The 24,152-nt window shown below is 46.1% G+C and overlaps 1 protein-coding gene across 1 annotated transcript in view; it reads right to left on the bottom strand.

The window, feature by feature from the left end:
• Positions 1–2,031: 2,031 nt before the first annotated feature.
• The window catches only part of LOC139418856 (sorbin and SH3 domain-containing protein 2-like), a 109,220-nt gene continuing 87,099 nt past the window's right edge, over positions 2,032–24,152 (bottom strand). Inside the window, exons 14-28 of the mRNA XM_071168612.1 lie at positions 23,514–23,570; positions 21,611–21,663; positions 20,354–20,511; positions 19,528–19,569; positions 16,778–18,655; positions 15,242–15,324; positions 14,514–14,560; positions 13,536–13,650; positions 12,970–13,098; positions 12,641–12,841; positions 10,058–11,038; positions 9,146–9,706; positions 6,469–6,506; positions 5,913–6,019; positions 2,032–4,553 (exon numbers count right to left, since the gene is read on the bottom strand). Coding sequence (XP_071024713.1) covers positions 4,492–4,553; positions 5,913–6,019; positions 6,469–6,506; positions 9,146–9,706; positions 10,058–11,038; positions 12,641–12,841; positions 12,970–13,098; positions 13,536–13,650; positions 14,514–14,560; positions 15,242–15,324; positions 16,778–18,655; positions 19,528–19,569; positions 20,354–20,511; positions 21,611–21,663; positions 23,514–23,570 — 4,512 coding nt within the window. The 3' untranslated portion in view covers positions 2,032–4,491. The remainder of the gene's footprint in view (positions 4,554–5,912; positions 6,020–6,468; positions 6,507–9,145; positions 9,707–10,057; positions 11,039–12,640; positions 12,842–12,969; positions 13,099–13,535; positions 13,651–14,513; positions 14,561–15,241; positions 15,325–16,777; positions 18,656–19,527; positions 19,570–20,353; positions 20,512–21,610; positions 21,664–23,513; positions 23,571–24,152) is intronic.

Genomic DNA, 24,152 nt, shown 5'->3' with positions numbered 1-24,152 from the left:
CGACTCAGGACCAGAGGCAGCTCTCCCTCGCTCTCTGTTCTTTTTCTCTTTTGGCTGGTGACTCTTTCTCCTGTTTTCCTTTACTTCTGTTTGGACTCGCTCGCTCTCTCTCACACTTTCTCTCTCCCTCTCTTTCCACCTCCTTCTCGGACATAGTAGCCCTTTCGCCGTTTCTGAACATGATACTCGTTACACTCATCCAACTCATGTAGCATCATTCTTCTCCAGCAGTGTCTCGCCCTCTTGCTCCACCTGTATGCCTATGAACATCCAGGATAGGCCAGTGTCTGTGAGCAGGCGGCCCACTTGTCTCTCCTTGTCCCTGGGTTGCCTTGGAGCCCGACCCCCACCCCCCTCCACACTCTGGCTCTCCGGCTGCTCCTGCCCTTATTTGGTCTGCCGGTGCAGCTCCTTGCTCAGGCCCTGGAGGTCCCCCAGGCGCAGCAGCATTCCAGGGCCTATTGATCTGGAGCGGCACTTCGCTCTCTTCATTTAATTCGAGATCTCTCGTTCTTTTTCTGTTTGTCTGATCTGGACACGAACCAATCTCCACTCTGTTCTGAACGTTTCGCTTTCTCTCGCTCATGCCTAGCTGAAACCGTTACAAAAACATCTAATGCAACTAACTAATCCGTCAAAAACACAAGCAGTTCTTATGTGTATATGTGTATAACAACGTTAACGCACAGTAAGCAAGACAGCCTAATCTATTCAAGTTGTCAGCCCTCTGTGCATTAAGTCTGTTTCCATAATGTCTACGGGGATGAAGAAAGCCAACGAAAACAATGGATGGCCAATTATGTTGACATTAAAAGTCGTTTGTTCTCCCCTCAGTGTCGATCTCCTGAAACGGCTAACATATACCTCCTTCAAGACCGATCAGTCCGGGTTTGTTTGTACAGTTGCGATGGGGACAGGTTTAGGGAGGAGCTGACTCCTACACAAATAAAGGATGTCTGGGATGGTGTGTGTATGTAGAAGGAGCGTAAGCACACACACACACACACACACACACACGTCTCCAAATACGTACCTACTTCACAATTCAAATCGTCTTGATCCAACAATACAGTCCAATACATATTGGGGCAGAGTGAACTTTAACCTTTCAGTTTACCAATAGAAAAGACGTATACCCAAACCCTACAGCTCAGCTTAAACAGAAGGCTCTGATGGAGACGATTTATGCCGAAACATAAGCTTTTTGTTTGTTTGTCCAATCAATAAATCTATCAGATTTACCCAGCAACAAAGGGCTCCTTTGTCTTTATTCTGATAGCCACCAGTTGAAGTATCCCGGGGCAAATTATGTTTTTTGGATAAATAGTTTAATTACATACAGTATCAAATGTACAGTAATTCCTACATGGACAACAGCACTAGTTATAACTACCGTAATAACCATGTTTTTGTCACACCAGTGAGAAAAGAAGTTCGCCTGCTTTCAGACTTTCCAAAGAGAGAGAAATATTGAAATGATCAGGCAGAATTTATTACGAATACAGTCCCCAAAAATCGTAAATTAAAGCAGAAAGACTTGTAATAAGAATGTCATTGCAATGCATCCACTTGAGTTTACATTTGGACAAAGCTAAGAATCTGCACTTCTAGGCCCCCTTTCAGATTCAATATAAACAACTCCAATGGGAGCCGGGGATCCTCCATGTCTTCAGTCCAAATCCTTTAAAGTCCCCGAAAGTGGTAGCAAAGGCAGACTATACATATTTTAAACATTACAGTCTATCCTTAAGTTGTGGGTAAAGTACATTCCCTTATACTCAATTTTGTTCTCCAGAGTGGTTATCCCTGTTAACACTACAAGGTACCACTTTACATTAAGGTACCCTTCATAAAAGAGAACCTTAAAGTAGTGTAGCCCACTACAAAAGTGTTCTGTTTTTGCATAAATGTTATTTATTTTTGCACCATAGGGATAATGGAGGTATGGCTGTTTGAGGCAAATGAGGTGGACGAAGGAAGAGGTGGTGTGGAAAAATGACAACCAGAAAGAAAAGGCAACTCAAACTGACGGTGGGTGAGAAAAATAAGAGTTTATAAAGCAGTGGATCGGTGTCATCGATTTACAGCTCCATACAAAAGACGTACAAAAGAAAAAACGGCAACAGACACGCAGTGCTCTCACATGCCAGGGTCGTGTTCATTAGGGATAGCAACGGGAAATGTTTGCAACAGAACATGAAAATGTGCATTTCTTATTGGACATGTCCAGCGAGTCCGTTTTCTTTTGGTGCCTAAATGAACACGAACATGAAGAGTGAATGAAAAGGGGATGGGGAGAAAAAATTAACTAGAACAAAACCAACCAAAGACAGAAACCAAAAAAATAAAGTAATTACATATTAAGGTGCTTAAACGATTGTTCTGCGGGCAGTGTCCTTCCTATATGAATACAATACTCATTTACACACGAAAAAGGCAAAAACAAAATGTCATAAATCATATTCATGGAACACAAAAAGTATGCCTAACCAATGTTATTCAAATACATTGTTATAAAAGCTATTGCAGTGACACTGTCTCTAATCGTTTTATTCATCCCGGACAGTAAGAAAGGTCGCCGTCAGAATTACCTATATAGAGAAAAAACGACTCCAGGAACTTAACTGTATAATTCAATCAAATTCATTTACACCGCTTATCTGATTATATTAGAGTGAAGTAAAACATCCCATTTGGACAAAAAAGGCAACGAATGTGGCAACATTCCTAATACGGTATTCAACAGCAATCGTAAAAAGAAAAACCTTGTCGTAGAACAAAATAAACACCGTTTCAAAAAAGGAGGTTTGTTTTATTGTTGAGACCTGAACGTTTGTTGTATATTGACAAATGTAAAATGTCAGACTTAACTGGGAACAAAAATTGGCCTATCGTCTCGTTATCTTAAACATGACAAGGGGATTTGCTGCGGTTGAAATTAGCCAAAAGTACACGTCAACTTTAGGCCACTTCAACTAAAAGAAAGTAGACAAAGTAAGCTGAGAAACTGATGCTGCTCCATCCATTCCATGAGTTATATCTATGGACGGAGACGTCTAAATGACCTTTCATCAATATTCAATACTTTTCCCCCATTAGAAACATCTATACATACAGAAAAAAGTGGGGAAAACCAGTTGCTTTTGCATATGTATCAAACTCCCAAAGCCCTATCGACAATCCAATCTAGCTTTCACTTGTAAAATCCGTAGTGTAACTCCGTAGTGTAACTTTTTACATGAGAGAGAAAGGATAAAACGCCAAGTCAACCAATCAATAAAATCCAAGATCTATAAATATTACTTCCATCAAAAGTACAAAATGTACCATACTTGTTCAAGCAGAAGGGTTCAAAAGGAAATATCAACGATTGCCACTTCCACATTTGAAGTAACTCATCCATATAGGAGTTTGCAAACACTAAAATGAAAAACTGGAATTGACTGTAGACCCATAGCGGGCAGATATCCAGAACCTTCCGTTGCGAATAAAAGGCTCTGGATATACATATATGCATTCAATATCAATGCATTTGCCTCCAAACATGTCATACCCTATCCCGTGGTATCCAGCAACACTTTTGGGTATCATGGATTACACAGCATCATCATTTTCACTGGGCAAATAGGTGAGTGTTCCTGTGTTGGGGTATGAAAATGTAACATCTGATGAAGATTTTTGTACTAATAACGCTGTGGTTGTTTCGTGTTGCTTATTGAAAGTCGGTGTGGATAAGAGCATTTGCCAAATGACTAAACATTGAAATGTGTTGCAATATCCTATGACAATACTGCTCTGAAAATACCATGCCCTCCTATTACAGATAATACGCTTAGGGGGGTCTCTGTACTCATTTAACACTTAGGAAAAAGGGAAAAGAAACACGGCTGACATTATGATGTCAAGGCAATCCTGAGTGGCAGTTTACTTGGCATCTTTAACTCTCTCTTTACCACATTTGACCTCTCTGAATGTTACACAATCAACTTATCACATTATTGGGTCAAAATAGATCTAATGAATCAAATAACAGCAGATGTCAACACTAAAAAGGTGGCCATCTTGTTTGGCTACCCTTCCTTCAGTATCTGAGGTGACAGGAATACAAAAGTATGGATCTTCTTCAACCTCTACTCCATCATTTAGAAAATAACCGTTTAGTTAGTGGAATAGTCTCCTGTAGAGTTGGCTAGTTAGAGCTAAAACAAAATACTTGCTGTGACGTCACACACGCTTGGGAAAGGCTTCTTGGATGACCCGACAGTGGGGGCGTGTTGTTCCGGGGTGAGGCTTCCCCTAGGTACAGATCTAGGGTCAGCTCCACCTCCCCCAATCCTAACCATAACCATTGGTGGGGAAAGTGCAAAACTGACCCAAATCAGTGTCTAGGAGCAACTTCATTTTACTCCGGGTTGGTTGTGTCCAATATGGGTTGTGCTAGAGATGGAAGGGCCCAAGTAAGGAGGGTGCGGGGGTGGACCGGATTCATCATTATAGTTTCTTGACGTAGTTTCCTGGGAAGGTTCCAAACTGCTTGCTCCGTCGAGAAGTCCCTTTGCAAAAACACAAAAAAACAGAGATGACATTCTCCACTGTATGTGGACACCCAACGGTGACACAACGAAACGTCGTTGTAGGTCGTAAATGTAAAAGAGACCGTGTTTAATGAAGGCTAATAATAATAAACAATCGAATGTGTCCGTTCACACAGCTCACTAGAAGTGATTCAGTGGTTCTTATACGCAGAGAGAACTAGCCAGATAATTGCTGTATTAAATACCGTATTCAAATATTGCAAAAAAACACAACTGATTCCCTGCACCTTTAAAATAGATTCAAAGTTTAGTTTTTCAGCAGCTGTGCCTGTCTAGATGGCAGCATTCCTACCACACTGCAATGTACTCAATATCCAGATCAGGAAACTAATGATCTCGTCCAGCTAAACTTCCCATTGCAACATGGCTGAATGTTGAGGAAGGAAGGAAATACAAGGACCTAGAAGAGGGGGTGGAAATGTATTCTCAGTGCCACCAGTCTTTAGTGGATAATACTGCCGTTTGGTATCCAGCTGAGTTGTCAAAATGGATTAAGTGGACATTTCAGAGTGGGAGAGGAAGTCCCTGTTCTGAAACAACTCCTAGCCCCTTCCCCTAGCTCCTAAGCACTTCTCCTAGCTCCTATGCACTTCTCCTAGCTCCTAAGCACTTCTCCTAGCTCCTAAGCACTTCTCCTAGCTCCTAAGCACTTCTCCTAGCTCCTAGGCATTTGTAAATCTGAGAGGACTGAATAGATTTAAGTAATGTGGCAGAAATTCCAGCTTGCCTATCAGAGGGCAAGGTGGGACTATAACCCCATTTCTTATCCTTATCAAAGTCTTTTAGATGTTACGCCCTAAGTGCCTACAGGCTAGGGGTTGTTTCAGGATGGGGCTGAAGTGTGTTGTACTCAGGGCACAGGCAGTAGAACTAAAGGTATTAGTTCGCACAAGGAACTCGAGCACCACCAACTGGTGAGAGTGGGGTACAAGTTGAACATAAATGCCATTACAGTATCCACTGCTGCAAATCTACTAACTGCAGGGCTCTCCAACCCTGTTCCTACCATCTTGTAGGTTTCACTCCAACCCAAATCAAGCACACCGTATTCTAATAATCAGCTGGTTGATGAGATGAATCAGGTTAGTTACAATTGGGGTTGGAGCAAAAACCTACAGGAGGATAGCTCTCCAGGAACAGGGTTGGAAAACCCTCTACTACAGCCTACCAGAGCGCTGCACCCGTCGAAACTATTTCCGATCTTCTGTCATGACTGGATAGAGAACAGCTTAGCTTTTCAACAACAGCTTAGCTTTTCAACAATCAAGTACGGTGATTCTGTGAGGAAAGGTTGACGCCTTTATTCTCCTCTCTTACCGACAAACCAGCCGTCGTCACACTTCTCCATGACGTCCACGACGTCCCCCTCCTTCAGCTCCAGCTCATCCTCGTTACGGGGCAGATAGTTGTACAGGGCCTGGAACCTGGAACCAGGGATGTGTGAGAAACATGGCCCACGCCGCTATGGCTTTGTGATGAGATCATTATTGATGGTGGATGTTGATGTAGGCAGGTAGCCTAGCGGCTAAGAGCATTGGGCCAGTAACCGAAAGGTTGCTGGTTCGAATCCCAGAGCGGACTAGGTGAAAGATCTGCCACGTTGCCCTTGAGCAAGGCACTTAGCCCTAATTGCTCTGAATAACAGTGAAAATAACAGGAACATGTATGTTGATGATAATGCTGATTGTAAAAGTATTTAGGAGGTTATGCTGACAGATAATGTCAGACTCCAAATGAAATGCATGTAAATGTAGGACATCTGTGATGATATTGCTGAAGATATTGCTGATTACTAGAACAACCGATGGGGCCACAACCATGGAAATATAACCCACACAATGATGACGATGATTGAGATTCTACTGTTACTTACGGGTCTCCTCCACCATGGAGCAAATCCTGCACAAACCTCTGAGGGAGAGACACAGAGAGAGAGAGATAAGTAGTTTGACAAATAGTTGATATGGTGATATAAATCCACTGCTTTGAGAGTCACACTTATCCAAATTCAATAAACCCCCAAATCCACTAACAAAAACACACCAAATCTCAAAGCTCAATCCCCTACAAAGAAGAAAATGCACTACAATGTAGTCAAACAATAATATGCACTGAAATCCAGGGGTAACTAACAGGGTATTATTAGAGAACAAAGATTACGTTCCCCACAATGCACAGCTGCTAGTGTCACGCCCCTACCCTTTGACCTCTAACAGGTGACATACAGGACCTTTCGGGTCCTGACGGGGCTACGGGAGGATTTACCATCGACCGCGAGGAGGTCGTGCTTAAAAGGAGGCTGAGAACCAGAAATGCGACACAACAACAAGACAGACGGCCGTCAGCCTCCAGTTTCAGAAAGAACAAGAGCAGCCATTTTGACCACAGAGAATCACTGGTATTGTCCCAAAGGACACCCTATACCCTATATAATGCACAATTATTTTTACAAAGTTAAAGGTTAGTGCATTATATAGGGAGTACATTGTAATTTGATACAAAAACACTTCAGTTGCAAACTCCTGAGCACTCGTGCTGTATGCAAGGGCTGTCTTCCCATGTATACAAAGGCATACAGTTGAAGTCGTCAGTTTACATACACCTTAGCCAAATACATTTAAACTCAGTTATTCACAATTCCTGACATTTAAATCATAGTAAAAAAGCCCTGTCTTAGGTCAGTTAGGATCACCACTTTATTTTAAGAATGTGAAATGTCAGAATAATAGTTGAGAGAATTACTTTTATTTATTTCTTTCATCACATTCCCAGTGGGTCAGAAGTTTACATACACTCAATTAGTATTTGGTAGCATTGCCTTTACAATTGTTTAACCTGGGTCAAACATTTCAGGTAGCCTTCCACAAGCTTCCCACAATAAGTTGGATAAATTTTGGCCCATTACTCCTGACAGGGCTGGTGTAACGGAGTCAGGTTTGTAGGCCTCCTTGCTCGCACACGCTTTTTCAGTTCTGCCCACAACTTTTCGATGGGATTGAGGTCAGGGCTTTGTGATGGCCACTCCAATACCTTGACTTTGACTTACCTTGACTCCAAACATAACAATGGTCATTATGGTCAAACAGTTATATTTTTGTTTCATCAGACCAGAGGACATTTCTCCATTGTCCCCATGTGCAGTTGCAAACTGTAGTATGGCTTTTTTTATGGTGGTTTTGGAGCAGTGGCTTCTTCCTTGCTGAGAGGCCTTTCTGGTTATGTTGATATAGGATTTGTTTTACTGAGGATATAGATAATTTTGTACCTGTTTCCTCCAGCATCTTCACAAGGTCCTTTGCTGTTGTTCTGGGATTGATTTGCACTTTTCCCACCAAAGTGCGTTCATATCTAGGAGACTGAATGTGTCTCCTTCCTGAGCGGTGTGACGGCTGCGTGGTCCCATGGTGTTTATACTTGCGTACAATTGTTTGTACAGATGAACATGGTACCTTCATGGGTAACGCTGCTTCGAGGGTGCTGTTGTCGTTGTGTTCCTGGTTTGAGCCCAGGTAGGAGCGAGGTACGGAAGCTATACTGTTACACTGGCAATACTAAAGTGCAAATAAGAACATCCAAAGGTATAAGAAATACAAATGGTATAGAGAGAAATAGTCCTATAATTCCTATAATAACTACAACCTAAAACTTCTTACCTGGGAATATTGAAGACTCATGTTAAAAGGAGCCACCAGCTTTCATATATTCTCATGTTCTGATTAAGGAACTTAAACGTTAGCTTTTTTACATGGCAAATATTGCACTTTTACTTTCTTCTCCAACACTTTGTTTTTGCATTATTTATTAAACCAAATTGAACATGTTTCATTATTTATTTGAGGCTAAATTGATTTTATTGATGTATTATATTAAGTTAAAATAAGTGTTCATTCAGTATTGTTGTAATTGTATTTTTGTATTTGTATTTGTAATAATGACATGTAAAAAAAATAAAATTGGCCGATTAATTGGTATCTGCTTTTTTTGTCCTCCAATAATTGGTATCGGTATCGGCGTTGAAAAATCATAATCGGTCGACCTCTAATTATAAGTGAAATAATCTGTCTGTAAACAATTGTTGGAAAAATTACTTAGGACATCTACTTTGTGCATGACACAACAGACATTCCAAAACTATAGTTTGTTAACAAGAAATTGATGGAGTGGTTGAAAAACGAGTTTGAATGACTCCAACCTAAGTGTATGTAAACGTCCGACATCAACTGTACATAGTTTATACTGTATAGGTGATTTATACACCTCTTATAGGCTACACACAATACATCTAAAAGAAGCTAGCCTGGGTAAACACACTGGTGCTCTCTCATTAACACTGGCATACACTGAGCATATGGGCATCTGCAACCAGGCGTCCAACATGCTGCTAATTCACACATTGTCATCACACAGCCGCACAACACACTTCACTGGTCCAACAGGTGATTAATACAGATTAATTAGGGCACAACACACACAGTCCGTCAGGGTTCATTTTAGTTAGCTTTTCTTATAATTTTGTATAACGCAATAAGAGCACCTGCAGTGTCTTTTACCTTGATCTTAGGAGACCTAGGTTCTGGAAAGGGTACGAGTGGAGGGGAGAGAGGGAGAGGAGGAGAAGAGGGTGGAGGGGAGGATGGGAGCGAGTGTTGTGTGTCAGGGATGGGGGAGGTTGGAGGAGATGGTTGGAGAGGAGGAGGGGAGACTAGGGCTTGACGTGAGGCCAAAAGGGAGGAAGAGGGAGGGGTGGGGGGAGGAGGAGTAGAGGATGGGCGGGAGGCAGGGAGGGGTGAGGTCGTGAGAGGCGGAGAGATGAGAAGGGGAGAAGAGGGTGAAGGAGAAGAGAGGTAGGAGGTAGAGATGAGGGAAGTGGGGGGAGGAGAGCAGGGTGGCACAATCTGTTGCGAGGAGGAGAGGGGAATTGGGGGAGGGGTAGGAAGATGGGACAGTGGAGAGGAAGAAGGCATAGCCAGGGCTTCAGCTGGTTGTGAGGCAGAGTAAAAAGTGGGGGATGGTGAGGAGGGAGGAGAGACAGGGGGAGGGAGGAGGGTGATGGGTTCCAACTGTGCCGGGTTGCACAAAGTGCTGTGACAGCGGGTCGGATAGACATCAGCCTGGGAAGGGAAGGAAAATGTGACACCAATCACACCCAGCGTCAAACCTCGAGCTGAATCAATATTCCAAAATGTAGGTTCAGTATCGAAGCATTACTCTGCATAATCAAGTAAAACGATCCAGAAAAGGCATGATGTGAAACTACGGGGGTTAGGGTCAATTCCATTTCAATCCATATATCCAAATTTACCAAAGCCCAGGTTAATCCTGTATTTTTCATTATAATAAGTACATCTTACTTTATTATCAAACTCTGTAAAACTGTTTGGAATTGGCTCGGGTTAGGTGTTAGCAAGCATGTGTGTATGCTTCAACTGAGTCTGAAACCTGGTCCACACATCATGCGCTACCTCTGTTTTCAGCCCCTCTCTGTGGACAGTTACAGTACCACAGTCTACATCAATGTTCCTTTCTTCTTCCTTCTCCTCTTCTTCCCCTCCTATAGCTTCCTCCTCTTCCTCAATGTACAACGTCATCGGCCTCTGAGACCCTGCCGTCCGCCTATTCACCCTTTTTGATTGGCTGTCCTGCGTGATGGACAGGGGCTGCATAGTCACAGGCCTATGAAACTCAGACTCTAGCCTAACCCTGCTCTGTGATTCGTTGGTCAGTGCCACGGCCGGCTTGAGAATCTCCCCTCCATCTTCGTCACACATGGGCTGATCCAGGATCATAGACAACAACTGATCATAGGGATCTTCCACTTGCTGCTGAAGAGGGGGGGGTTCCGTTTCTAGTTCTAAGGATACTGGCGGAACACTTGGCCTGTACCACAGTAACAAATCTGCGGGCGTGTCCCCCGGCTCGGGTTCAGTGCAGAAGAACCCCCCTCTGCCTGCTAGGGACAGTGGTTTGTTCTGTTCACTGTCTCTTAGGCCCCTCTCTTCGAGGTATCCCAGGAAGGAGTCGGGCACGGGGGAGGCGGAGGGAGAGGAGGAGTCAGGAGGAGGGGGTGGAGAGAAAGGAGGGGCTGAGGGGGGGGAGTCTAAGTCAAACAGCCACTGCTTGACAGCCGGGCGGGAGGAGGCGAGACAACTGGATGCATTTCGTGGCGGAGGGGTGAGCCCTCGTTTGGGTGGCGCGGGAGGGGTGGCCCTCCGTTCTTGATCTTCCAGGAAAGGGAGGAGGCTTGGGGGGAAGGGGGGCGGCGTGGGTGGTATGGGGGTATCGGAGGAGGGGGGGCTGAGGGTGAGGGAGAGCCACTCGCTGGTGACGGCCTGCAGACAGAGGGTCTTCACGGGAGGAGGAGGAGGGGTGTGGGGGGAGGGGGGCGTGGAGCGAGGATGGTGGTGGTGATGGAGGGAAGGGGGGGTGGGAGTTCTGTTGAATGGCTCCGGAGGGAGAGAGAAAGAGAGAGAGAGAGGAGGGGGGGGGGATAAAAAAGCGGAGACTTACACACCAGGAGTGGAGAGGTGTGAGGGACTGAGGGAAAGAGGAGATGCACACAAACCCATCCACACTCATTCTCCCCTGCCATCCAAACCCAACAGTACCCTCTCTCCATCTCATTTCATTCTCTCGCACGAACACACACACACTTACTTCACCAGGCTCAAATGTTATAAATGCATCTGGGTCCAGTTGTGTGAAGCCTCTCCGTTAAAGGGATAGTACAGAGATTTGACATATTTTGTTTCCTTACTGTGAAAGCAGTCTATGGACAAGGAGAGACTGTCTTCCACGCTCAAAACCTCTACTAGGCATTGAAATGCTATCACTCTGCGTGGACAGGACTTCCTCTTTAAGCCATAGCATGTCGACAGCCACTTGAGACAGCATGGTACACATGTAGGTTTCTTAAAGGGGAGGTAGTAGGATCCCTAACGCATTTACAGCGCTTAGGAAAAGCTTTACACAACATCCAGAAAGAGGAAACTATGCAAGTGACAAGACTTGCTTGAGTTTTAGGCTGGATATCTTTAAAGCACTGTGACAACTGCTGATGTAAAAAGGGCTTTATATATTTTTTTTTGGGGGGGGGTTGATTGATTAAGGGTGGGTTGCACCAACATGGTTTAAATTCACCTAGGATTAGAGCTAATCTAGGTTTTGTAAATCTAGGTTTATAATTAATCAGAGAATGTGTTGCACCACTTCATTTTAAATCTGGATCAGTAAATCTATCATTAAAAGGTTTTAAACTATGATTAGTGACGTGTTACACCAATATACAAGGTATTTTGTGAGTTGAAAACGAAGTAGCTAGCCACAAATGAGGCCACAAAGTTGCTGTTCCCGGATAAAATAAACAATGTAACGTTAGAACTACTGTAGCTCCATCACTGAAAGGTTCTCACGGCTTGGCTGACTTGAAATAAAATCCGTTATTTGCCAGTACTAGACAGAAAACTAATTTGTTAGCTACTGCAGCTAGCCAGTTTATGAACCAAGCTAGCTAGCGTACAATATCATGTATATTATTGTCATTACTTAACGTTATTTAGCCTTTTATTATTTGTCCGCTAGTCACCTGATCATGGCACGTCAAAGAAGTTCACATTTCTCCTCTTATGAAAGAAAAACCTCTTGTCGGAGCTGATGGAGGAATTTAGCAACGTAGTGGAGGATAAAAAGACAGACAACACCACTGTCAAAAAGAAGGAAGACACCTGGGCTATTTTAATCTAGGTTTAAAGTGAAAACTACATTTAGATTAGAGGAAGGATTTCATTCACCTAGGATTCATTTAAAAACTAGGTTTAAAACGTGGTGTAACAAGATGAATAGATAAAGCTTGATTTAACCCAGATAATCCATGTTGGTGCAACTCACCCTAAGACTTAACGGTAGTTTCAGTGAAAACATCATTATACACAGCGGGGAAACTTGCTGCTCACTGACATAAAAAACAACAGACTGTCACTATTGGCTTACTCCAGTTTGGACTAAGTCTTGTGTGGACTAATACAATATTCTTCTTCTTCTGTCACTACCTTGGTGGGCGTGGAGCCCTGTGTCCTGTTGCTGGGGTAGCCGTGTGGGTCTGGGTGGTGGGAGGGGGCGGGGCTCTTGGAGGTCGAGCGTTTGACGATGTCTATGTAGGCCACAGGGAAGATGCCCTGCTTGGTGGTGTCTGGGATGTTCCCCTCGTACCAGTTCTGGTCCACCTGTCTCAGCAAGACTACCCTCTCACCCTGCAGATTATACACACAGACAGGCAGACACACACGGAAATGAAGACACGTCAGTGAACAGACATGCGCATTGACTCATGCACAATCACACCAACACACACGCACAAATCCGTGCACACACACCTTACCTTGCGGAGGGACAGCTCCACGTTTGTGTCAGCGTTGAAATTGTAACGGGCCACCCCCTCCCCGATCTCTCTGACGTGTGCTGGTGGAGGAGGCCTAATCGGCTGCTGCTTATCTGGCAACGGCATCTTCTGTGTGTGTGTGTGGAGAGAGTGGGGAGAGTATAGGTCCAAGAAGTAATCAATTAAACTGCACACAAAGCTGGGTGGTGACAACGCACACACACCTAGACATTCACACAACATAATCATCATCATCTGAAACACACACACACACACACACACACACACACACACACACACACACACACACACACACACACACACACACACACACACACACGGCAGGTAGCCTAGCTGTTAAGAGTGTTGGGCCAGTAACCGAAAGGTCACTGGTTCAAATCCCCTGGGACGGCAAGGCCGTTAACCCCCAACAACTCCTCTCTCTCTCCTCTGATTCAGAGGGGTTGGATTAAGTGCGGAAGACATTTCGGTTGAAAGCATTCAGTTGTGCAACTGACTAGGTATCCCCCTTTCCTTTCACCTCATACACACTCAATGTGCTCTACCTCTATGTAGGAGATGGGGAAGATGCCCAGTCGTCCGCGGTGCTCCCCCTCGTACCAGTTGCTGTCGATCTGTCTGATGATGTTCACCGCGTCGCCCTTCTTGAACGTCAGCTCTCTGAAACAACGGTCACAAGATGCTTCTTATAACCCCCAAACACCAGTCTCTATGGGCCCGTTTCCCAGATGGAGCAGTCCTGAACTACAAAAGGCACGCTCAATGGAGAATCTCTACTGAAATTGCTTTTCAGTCCAGGACTGGGCTTGGTCCGTGTTTGGAAAACCGGCTACCAATGACATGTATTGACTATATGTGGCCCGTGCAGGGATCAAACCCAAAACCCTGGTGTTGGCAGCACTGTGTTCAAAGGGTACAAACATTAAGTCACTGGAATCATCCATGTGACATTGTTAACCAGCCAGGCACTAGTCTCAAGCCCAGACTCTAGGCGTGTTAAGCTGGAACATTGTGGGAGGCAACCTCAATGTCTAGAGAGACTAGCCAAGCACCATTTTAGTATGAAGAGCAATGGGGGGCAACAATCGTCCATGCACGCCTTTCAAGGTAGGGAAATGATTAAGCAGGCGGATGTGAAGGTAAGCAAGTCACTGCTTTTTAAACCTAAAATGCATTACCCACTGCACCATACCAGTGTCTATAGTATGGGAACAAAGCCATTTTCTACGTTCCCTAGTAAAAAAAAAAAAACATAAGTAGGAAGAGTCCTAGAAAACTGATTCTGATAAAACATATCATAATCACAGTTTTCACCTGTAGACACTGGAATGGGCTGGAGATAATGAATGAGGCTATTGCCCATAACTGAGGTTAACCTTGGCCCCCTCAAAGAAAAGCGGGCTGTCTGTTTCAAGCGTTGTGCATGCCCAGCCTACTTGCTTGCAAACCAGTGCAGCACATACCGAGGTCCCTGTATCTCCCCTCCACACATGCATTTCATTGCATTCAGTCACTTTACTCACTTAGCGGTCTGTGCCTTAAAGTCATATATAGCTCTGGCAGGCTGTTTCTGATGGAGGAGAGAGAAGAGAATGAGTTGGGTCATCTGCTTATGGGAGACCTATGAAGATGAGTGAGAGAGTGATGTATAAAGAGAGAGCGATAGATAAAGAGATAAAGAGAGAGATAAAGAGCGAGAGAGAGAAAGAGAGAGAAAGCGAGAGGAGATAAAGAGAGAGAGATATAAAGAGAGAGCGAGAGAGAGATAAAGAGAGCGAGAGAGAGAGAGAGAGCGAGATATAAAGAGAGAGCGAGAGAGAGAGAGCGAGAGAGATAAGACAGAGGTAAAGAGGGAGAGAGAGCGAGCGAGGTAAAGAGAAAGAGAGCAGCCATGTGTTACTAGATAGGATACAATTATATTGAAATGTAAAGCTTATCAGGACAGTGAAATTATTCTATTTGAATCAATCAAGTACTAGGTAGAGAAGAAAACCATTAGTACTTTGTAATAGCCTGCTAAAAATAAAATACATCTTCTAAATAGGAGTACCAGTGTTTCCCTTTGCATTGAATAGACGGGGTGTCTAGCCCTTTGGACCCCACCTAAAAGAATGTGGCTTCAAATGATTGCAATTGAAAATGTTGCGCCTGCAAAATAAGTCAACTATGGGAAACACTGGGATGTACTGGTTTAGCTAGTCTCATTCATCATCAAAGTTAGTCTGGAAAATCAAAGTTCTGGTTTGGCTACCTCTCTGTCCGGGGTGGCTCGTCTGGTCTGCCCCCCTCCCCCGTCGCTGGTGGTTGTGTTGTACCCCCTGGAGGCATCCTGCTCTGTGAGGGGGAACAGCACACGGGTCAAGGGTTATCATAAGGGTCAACAAAACAGTGTTGCCATGGCGATGGGACGACACGTGCACAGCGACGCCAGGAGGCATGTTCAGAAGGGCGAAACCGTTACAGCATGCTCAGATAGAAATGCATTGTGCAGAAACTGACATGATCGTCTTTTATGCAGAATATCATGTTGGCTTTATCTGTTACATTTCCCATGGGAGGATTCAGAAGGGTGAAATGTGCAGAACGTCTGACACAATTGTCTATTCTCCATGATCAAAAGAGGAATGTCAGTTCTAGTCAATATAATCTGTGTCTTAGCGTTCTGTAGCGTTGCGCCTCCCTGAGTAAACCACGTTGGTTTACACAATGGGTGATGATGTCATTCAGGGTAGTGATGTCATCCAGGAAATGAGTGTCGGGCAGGAAATGACAAAATAAAATTATAATAAATTAAAATGCATTTTATTTCCATTTCAGGGAAAACACATGGTTCGGATAGTGTAGCACAGTATGATTAAAAGGAAAAGCATGCCCACGTCACAAAACGAGAACAGAACATTTGAACAGAAGAGCACAGAAGGAGAAGTCATTCAGACCAGCAAGCGCATACAGTGAGCTCCAAAAGTATTGGGAGTGTGACAATTGTTGTTGTTGTTTTGTCCCAATCATTTTGGAGCTCACCGTATTCCCAAAAAATATGAAATCCAATTGATAAACCGCCCATATCGGGATGTCTCATGGTCTGACAAACACCGCTGTAGCTCGGCCACCTTCCACTGCAGAAGGCCACCGTAGGAGGATGCGGTGGATTGAGACGCAGCCCGTGCAATATCGCTAGCTTAAGCCGACGGATTTCGACTGGGATTCTTTTATTATGTTACTTAGATTGACGAACGGGTGACTTTTGAGACTCTTAAGGATTAAACTCATAGTCATTGTATCATTTCAAATCCAAAGTGTACACTTGCTGGAGTACAGAGCCCAAACAACAATGGTGTACATTCCTAAAAATATATTCATCCAAATTGATAAACCATCCCTGACAAAATCATAAATGCAAGTGGTTCAACATAACAAGGTACGTACTGAAGGGGAGTGAAACAATACACCAAAAACAACTGGGAAACAAGCAGCAAAAAGAGAAATGCCGACAATAACACAACATACATCTCAGTAAACAACACAATCCTTTAACCATATAAGGGAATGAAGAGGAAGCATGCGGTCCCTGGGTGTCTTGAGGATGAGCCAATAGGAACAGGGCTTCTTTAACCTCAGCTCTGTTCATTGGCCCGTTGCTGAAGCACAGTGACTGGTAGGAGGGGAGGTGGTCACAGTCAGGCAGTGCTGGGGAGAGTCGAGGAGGGAGATGATGGACTGAGGGCTGGTGTGTGTGCGTGTGTTTGTAGTACAAGTGTGTGTATATATATGTGTGTGCATGCTCCACCTGCGTTGCCTGGCTCCTCTCCAAAGTCGTTGTTATTGGAGGCATCTGTATGGAGACTGTAAGAGGTACTTAGCGGCGACTGTAGCCGCGGTGACGAGCTGTACCCTGTGGGACTCCCGTCGGGGTACGAGGAGCTCGAGGAGGGACCCTCCTTGCGGCTCCCCCTCAGTCCCCGCAACGAGGAGCTCCTCTCGGGCACATCCGGGAGGATCTCAGCCAGTAGCCTCCGGAGGATGCTATCGTCTGGTTGCCTAGCGCCGCTCCGGCCTCGCTCCGTTTGGATGTGTTCGTAGATATCCCTCAAGGCCGCATCCAAAGCTTCATAGACGGCTTCTTTAGACTTGGGCCTGGTACTTCGACCTCCACTACTCCTTCTCGAAGTGGGTGGAGAGTCACCCTTTTTCCTTCGGAAAGGCACGGGACTGATGAGGAAGGCCAGTTTGGACATCCCCTGCTGGGTTTGGGCTGCTTGGGACGAGGGGGGTAGGGCATGGTGGTCCCCTCCGCTCCCTCCCCTTCCCCCGTGTCTGGTTTGCTGTGTCTGGGGGGGTTTCTGCCGGAGCTCCTGGCGGGCCTGCTCCCGCTCGTGGCGCAGCATAGTGGTAAAGCGGGTGTTGGAGGCCGGGCAGCGTCCTTTACACGAGCTGATGAGGTGACGGTGCTGGTAGCCCTGACCCTGACCTAGAGACTGATGACTGGGGTTGTGGTGGCCGTGGCTGTGGTGGTGTCGAAGGTGGTGATGGGAGGAGGGGCCGTAGAAGCTCTCGACTGACGAGGTGAGCGAGCAGTGGTCGAAGTCGCTCTCGCTGCAGAAGGAGGATCCTTCGACTTGGACAAAGTCACTGAGGTCCGAGGCGGCTGCATCCTGCTCTGACTCAGAGTACTCAGCCCCTGGGACAGTGGCGCGTCGATAAACGAGGGGGTCGGGGAAATCGCGGTGGTGGGGGTCCAGAGTGAGGCGGGGCTGACCCTCAGGCGGGTTCCTTGCCCCCTGGTGAGCGTGATGGTGGTCAAAAGTGTGATGGGACGTCCCGTTACCATTCCCATTGTTAATGTCTTCTTCTAGCAGAGACTCAATGGAGAAACGGCGTTTGGGGTACCCGGGTGTCTCCCTACCCCCGCCGCCGCCTCCCCCGCTACTACTGGCACGGGACGATGACCCGCCGGGCGTGGTTGCGCCAGATGGGACCTCGCTGTCTCCCAAGTCGGGCATGGACTTGGACTTCTGGATGAGTTGCTCGTACGTGGAGATGCGCATTGGCACCGTATCGCGAGGGACCTCCAGGCCCCACGACGGTCCCCAGGGGGAGAGTTTTCGGGGGAAGAGGTGCGGCTGGCGCTCCAGCTCCAGGATGCGGGCACGGACCGAGCGGATGACATCAGAGGGTAGCAGCTGGGCGCGGTCGATGTGGTGCATCTTGCGGTAGAGCTTCAGGAAGCCTGGCGCGTCGTGGGCACGTCGCCGGTGCGGGCGAGGCAAGGAGCGAGTAGAGGACGATGCGGTTTGCCCCAATGGGTTGTTGAATACTAGTGACCCGGCGCTCTCCGAACGGGTAGCCTTGTGCCCGCCGGTGCCCCCTGGGTGCCCGTCGTTGAGCAGGTTGTCGCAGCTACGCGACTTCAGCTTTGCGGGCGAGGGCGGCGCGTCTTCTGTGCTGCTCCATGTCTCGGCGTCCTGCCGCCGCGTCTGCCAGCCGTTCTTGAAGCAGATGGCACGCTTGAGGGGCGAGGAGGGCGAAGAGGCTGCCCCCGGGTTGGCATCGTCGTCGTAGCGACGGTGGGCGAGGTTGGAGGGCATGGGGGAGAGAGGGGAGCGGAGGTACGGGCCCGGGGAAGAGCTCAAACGGGGGGAGTAGGTAATTTCGCACGTGTCCCCACCTTTCAGACGATCCCATAAACCAGAGCAGCGTGGTAGAGAGGAAAAGAGGAGGAGGATATTAACCACGCAGAGAGAGGAATACAGAGATAAAGAAATACAGAAGGAGAAATATAGAGGCTATAACAGAACACTTGAACATACTGTAGCCTTCATCATGCAATGGTGGAGAGAGGGTGAGAACGAGAGTGAAGCTAAAATGGAGCACTTGAACATCAGTACCATTGTGTCAAACACAGAGGACAATGGTGGAGAGAATTACATTTACACCTCTCTCATCCTTTTCACAATATACTATACACTGAGTGTACAAAACATTAAGAACACCTGCTCTTTCCATGACAGACTGACCAGGTGAAAACTATGATCACTTACTGATGTCACTCATTAAATCCACTTCAGGGTAGATGAAGGGGAGGAGACAAGTTAAAGAAGGATTTTTATGAGACATGGATTGTGTGTGTGTGCCATTCAGAGGGTGAATGGGCAAGACAAAAGATTTAAGTGCCTTTGAAAGAGGTATGGTAGTAGGTGCCAGGAGCATCGGTTTGTTTCAAGAACTGCAACGCTGCTGGGTTTTTCACACTCAACAGTTTCCCGTGTGTATCAAGAATGGTCCACCGCCCAAAGGACATTCAGTCAACTTGACACAACTGTGGGAAGCATTGGAGTCAACATGGGCCAGCATCCCTGTGGAACACTTTCAACACCTTGTAGAGTCCGTTCCTGACCATTTGAGGCTGTTCTGAGGACAAAAAGGGGGGCTGCAACTCAATGTTAGGATGGTGTTCTTAAATGTTTTGTCAGTGTACATGCAACAGGGACAGATGTACAACTGACAAAGGCAGACAACCAAAAGATGACAAAACAGTACCGCTAATCTTTTCTGTGGTCACCCCACTATGAGACAGGAAACCTGTGGACATAATGAGCGTAATTAGACAACACTACACAACAGACTTTGTTTCCCAATCCATTCCTGGGGTGATCCCGATGTTTTTTTTTGCTCCAGCCCAGTACTAACACACCTCATTCGACTAATCAACAGCGTAGTTACATGTTGATTTGTCAATTTGTTTGGGACAAGTGTTAGCGCTAGCCTGGAATCCTAGCGGATTTGCTCTGTTGGCTATGTTAGCGCTGGGCTAGGACAAAAATGTGCAACCCCTGAATTGGAATGAGAAACACTGAGTTAGAACGTTCCCATTAGCTCGTGGAACATGGCTGTTTGTTTACAGTGTCAACACAAGGCTATTTAGACTGGGTTGGATGCTCTTTGACCTGGAAGAGGCCCTCAGCATAGCGTGAGAAGAGGAAATTAGTTTCTCAGTGGGCTTGTGTCCTGTCTGATTGCTGTCGGGTATAGAGTGAGGGAGCGCAGAGAATGTGTGTGTGTTTTTATGAACGTTTGTACATCTGCAAGAGAGAGGTTGTTAAGATTGAGATTGTGTGCGAGTGTGTTTTTGTGTGGGTTTGCACATTTGAGAATGCTTATACATTGGAAGAGAGAGAGGTTGATTGTATTGTATGTGTGTGTGTGTGTGTGTATCTGTATCCTTTATGGGTTTTTCATTCATGGCCAGTTTCCTCAGGGTGCAGGCTCTATAGGGATCCAGTGTGTGTATATGCCTATGATTGTGTGAGTGTGCGTGTGTACATACGTCTCTCTGTTTGCATTGTGTGTGTGTGTGTGTGTGTACCTTTGACTCTGGAGGGGGAGGAGGGGGAGGAGCGGATGACAGGTTTCCTCAGTGTGCTGCTGCCTTTGTACGGGTCCGGTGGTTTTGGGGAGACCTGGTTCTTGTCCTGGTCACCTGACGGCTCCGACTTCCTCCTCTTCCTGTAGTCACTGGCAGCACTGGAACACAAAGTGATAGAACACACGGTTTTAAAGCCACCTTCCACAGGCTGTCACCTGTTCAGCCATCATTTCTAAATCAGTCATTACTTTAAGGGAGTACGTTTTCAAATGATTCGAACAGGGCCTGTGTTTCAGCCCAACGACGGCCCCACCACTTTGTTTCGAACAGAATGAGATACATCGATGGGAAATGTATGCCAAATACTCTCGCACTTAATTCACATTTCAATTCAAGGAAATATTACAGATAGCTCCTTTGACCCAGTTCATTGAATATCCTGGGTTATAATTCCCTCTGGTATAATAGCGTTCACCGCCTTTTCGTGGTTCAACAAAGAGACCCTAAAGGAACAAAAGAAAGCGGTAAAATAGAGCTTTAAAAGAACAAAGCTCATTTGTTGAACATTACCAACTCGTGAACAAAAAAACGTCATCCTCACCGTCAATTCAATTCACACTAGGATGATGTAGCATGACTGCTATTGTTCCTTAAAAACGCCCTAGACCTGCGCCAGAGTCCCGACTCCGGACTACACATGACCGCTGGGGACGAACGAGTCGAACCCAGGGTCGGCCGACTGGCTGTGCCTTTCCTATATGTAAACCTCTCCCAATCTAGTTCTTAACTGCCTCGTCAATAAAAAAAAAGATCAAGACTTCTAGTGTGGGTTAACCAGGCTACTAGACTTTCAACTATACTGAATACAATCCCAGTCAGCCTTCCATGAATAACATGGGTTATTCATGACATCCTCTTTTCGACCATCCCATTCACTCAGAGCAAATAGAACCGATTAAGCCTAGCATCTGTGAAAGGGAATGGAGGAGGAGGAGGAGAAGAGAAGAGAAGGGGACAAGGTTGAAGGGCAGAATCAATAGGCTGAGTGGATAATGTATGCAGGGTTGGGGAGGAGGGGGGGGAGAGTATGTGTGGAGAGTCACCGTCACAGAGTTTGGGACACCGCGCCGCAACACGACCTACTGCTGGTGTGAAAGAAAGAGAGCAAGAGGGAGGAGGGGGAGAGAGCGAGAGGGAGGAGGGGGAAAGAGCAAAGCAGAGAATAAAAGAAAGAGAGAGAGAGAATTGAAGACTCACCTCGCCGGCCTCTCTGGAACCCGGTCAGCAGTGGGAGTGAAGTACAGCGACGTCTGAAAGAGGGCAGACAACAAAAGGGAGGGAGAGGAAGAGGAAGAGTGAGCGCAGCGCGAACAAAGACTGGTGGAGGTGGCGGCGGCGGGAGACACAATGCTCAGCTCGCACGCCGCCTCCACCGCCGCCGCGCCTTCACGCTCAAAACACTCCCCCGGCTTATGGCGTGACGGAGGTAGGTTCCACATGGCGTGTGTATGGAATCTCGAATGGGCCTACCGGTTGGCGCTGGGAGCTGCGACCGCTGATTCTGTTGATCTCTGACCGTGGTCTGTTTGAGGGGTTCGTTCAGGAGGGAGAAAGGGCATGAGTGAAGTGATGCACTATAAAGGGTAGCGTGAGGGAGGTGCTCTATCACGCTTTCCGTCTTGGAGATGAAGACGCGCCCCTGGAAGACCCAAAACGGACTCTTTGGATCATAGGATTGGCTCCATGTGGTAACAAAGCATAAAGCACAGCCATTTCTACCCTATGATACAGACCTGAGCCATTTGCTGATTTAGGATCAGGTCCTCCTTGTCCATATCATCTTATTCTTTTTGATTCCAACAGGAAAACTGATCCTAGATCAGCAGATACATATTGAATCCCAAAGGACACCTACTCAAATATGAGCTTCACATCTGACATGATACATACATACATGGGTTGATAGCAATTTATACAGTCCTGAGATTCACGCCAATAATAAGCTGTCAATAGATCAACTAGAGAGTGAGAGATAGCGAGAGAGAGATACATTGATAGACAGATAGTGAACAGAGATAGCGAGAGCGAGACACATTGATAGACATAATTGATAAGACAAGAGCGAGATCACGATTAGAGCTAGATTGTCTTGTGTAACGGTCATCCATATTGGAAATACATAAGAGCAGTACTGTCTATGCTGTTATATTTAAGAAATAAGGCCAGAGCAGGTGTGCTACTTACTGTACATGGCCAATATACCACGGCTAGGGGCTGTGCTTCTGTATGACACAACGTGAAGTGCCTGGATACAGCCCTTCGCCGCGGTATATTGGCCACAACCCCCCTTATAGCTATGATAAACTGGTTACAAATTGAATTAGAACTGCCAATCAGCATTTAGGGCTCGAACCACCCTGTTTACATCTAGTAATAACACACTGAATTGAGTCACTAGCAGAGAGGCCGTTGTAGATGCAGATACAATAAAGAGATGACTGACTGATAAATGACATAGGACTGATACGGATGCTGAAAGATGAGGCCCTATGATAAGGTCCTGCAATGGTGTACTACACATGGCGACAACCGTCCCCAATCAGTCATCTAGTTACACGGTTACATTCGGGTACTGTGTAATTATGGTGTAGGTACACATTGTGCCTGTGTTGACATACGGTAGGTAGCCTAATAAAATGCATAGTCACAGTACGTCTGGTAGTTTGCATCCAAATCACACAACACGCAGAGTTTAGTAATAAAGCAATCTAAGACCACAATTGTTTAGCGAGGTTTGCGTTCAACTCTTGCCAGTCTGTTTGTACTCTCTTGCCAACTCCTTATGGAGTTGCCGTGTCTAGGGTTGCAAGATTCCGGGTCTCTTTCCCAAAATCCACTAGTTTCCAGAGATTCTGGTTAGAGGATTCCCGGATTTCCTGCTTATTCCCTCGATATTCCAGGAATCTTCCAACCAGGATTTCTGGAAAAATTTTGAATTTTTGGGAAAGTTACCAGGATTTTGCAACCTTAGTCATGCCTAACATGTTTGGCGTGACAAGGAGTTGGCAAAACAGCACACAATTATCTGGAACCAGGCTATTCAGGCTAACTCCCACCCAATCCTCCCATTCCCACGATGCTCATGAATGCCAACGTTTACCTCGGTGAGTCGGCGAGGGCAGATGTCTGGATTATAATCCAGACGTTTTTTAGGAGGCTTGAGCCCCAAGCAGCGGTGAGGAGGAAGAGGAGGAGGAAGAGGAGGTGGTGAAGATGGAGTGGTGGTGGAGGAGGAGAGGAAGTGGCGTCATGGGGAGAAAAAACAACAACAAAAAACGAGAGAGGAAAGTGACATCCGTTAGAGCACACAGAGGAACTGAAGACTGACGAGTTTGACGCGCTGCACACACACACACACACACACACACACACACACACACACGTACATATTATGCACACAAACACATATTGAAGTAATGATTAAGCCAATTTGAACACACATCTAGTACATTATGTTAGCTCCAACACACACTCACTACTGCTAGGCACATCTACAAACCCATAACCACAAAGCAACACACACACACAGATTGTGGGAGCAAGAGGCAGAAAGCAGAACTAAGGACATAAGGCACTACAGAGCAGTGATTCGGTTGTGAAGACGGACTAGCTAAAACATGACATTGGTGGAACCCTCTGTCTCGAAACTAACCTCCAGTCATGTGCATTAAGGAACCTTTTCTATCTTTCTCAGAGTATGTTGTCTTGGGTTTATTCAAGTGGTGGGGTCAGGGTGCAA

This window comes from Oncorhynchus clarkii, chromosome 10 (genome assembly GCF_045791955.1).
Source record: "Oncorhynchus clarkii lewisi isolate Uvic-CL-2024 chromosome 10, UVic_Ocla_1.0, whole genome shotgun sequence".
Classification (NCBI taxonomy): domain Eukaryota; kingdom Metazoa; phylum Chordata; class Actinopteri; order Salmoniformes; family Salmonidae; genus Oncorhynchus; species Oncorhynchus clarkii.
Note: the sequence above shows the minus strand (reverse complement) of the source record. Positions and strands in the feature narration are given on the sequence as shown.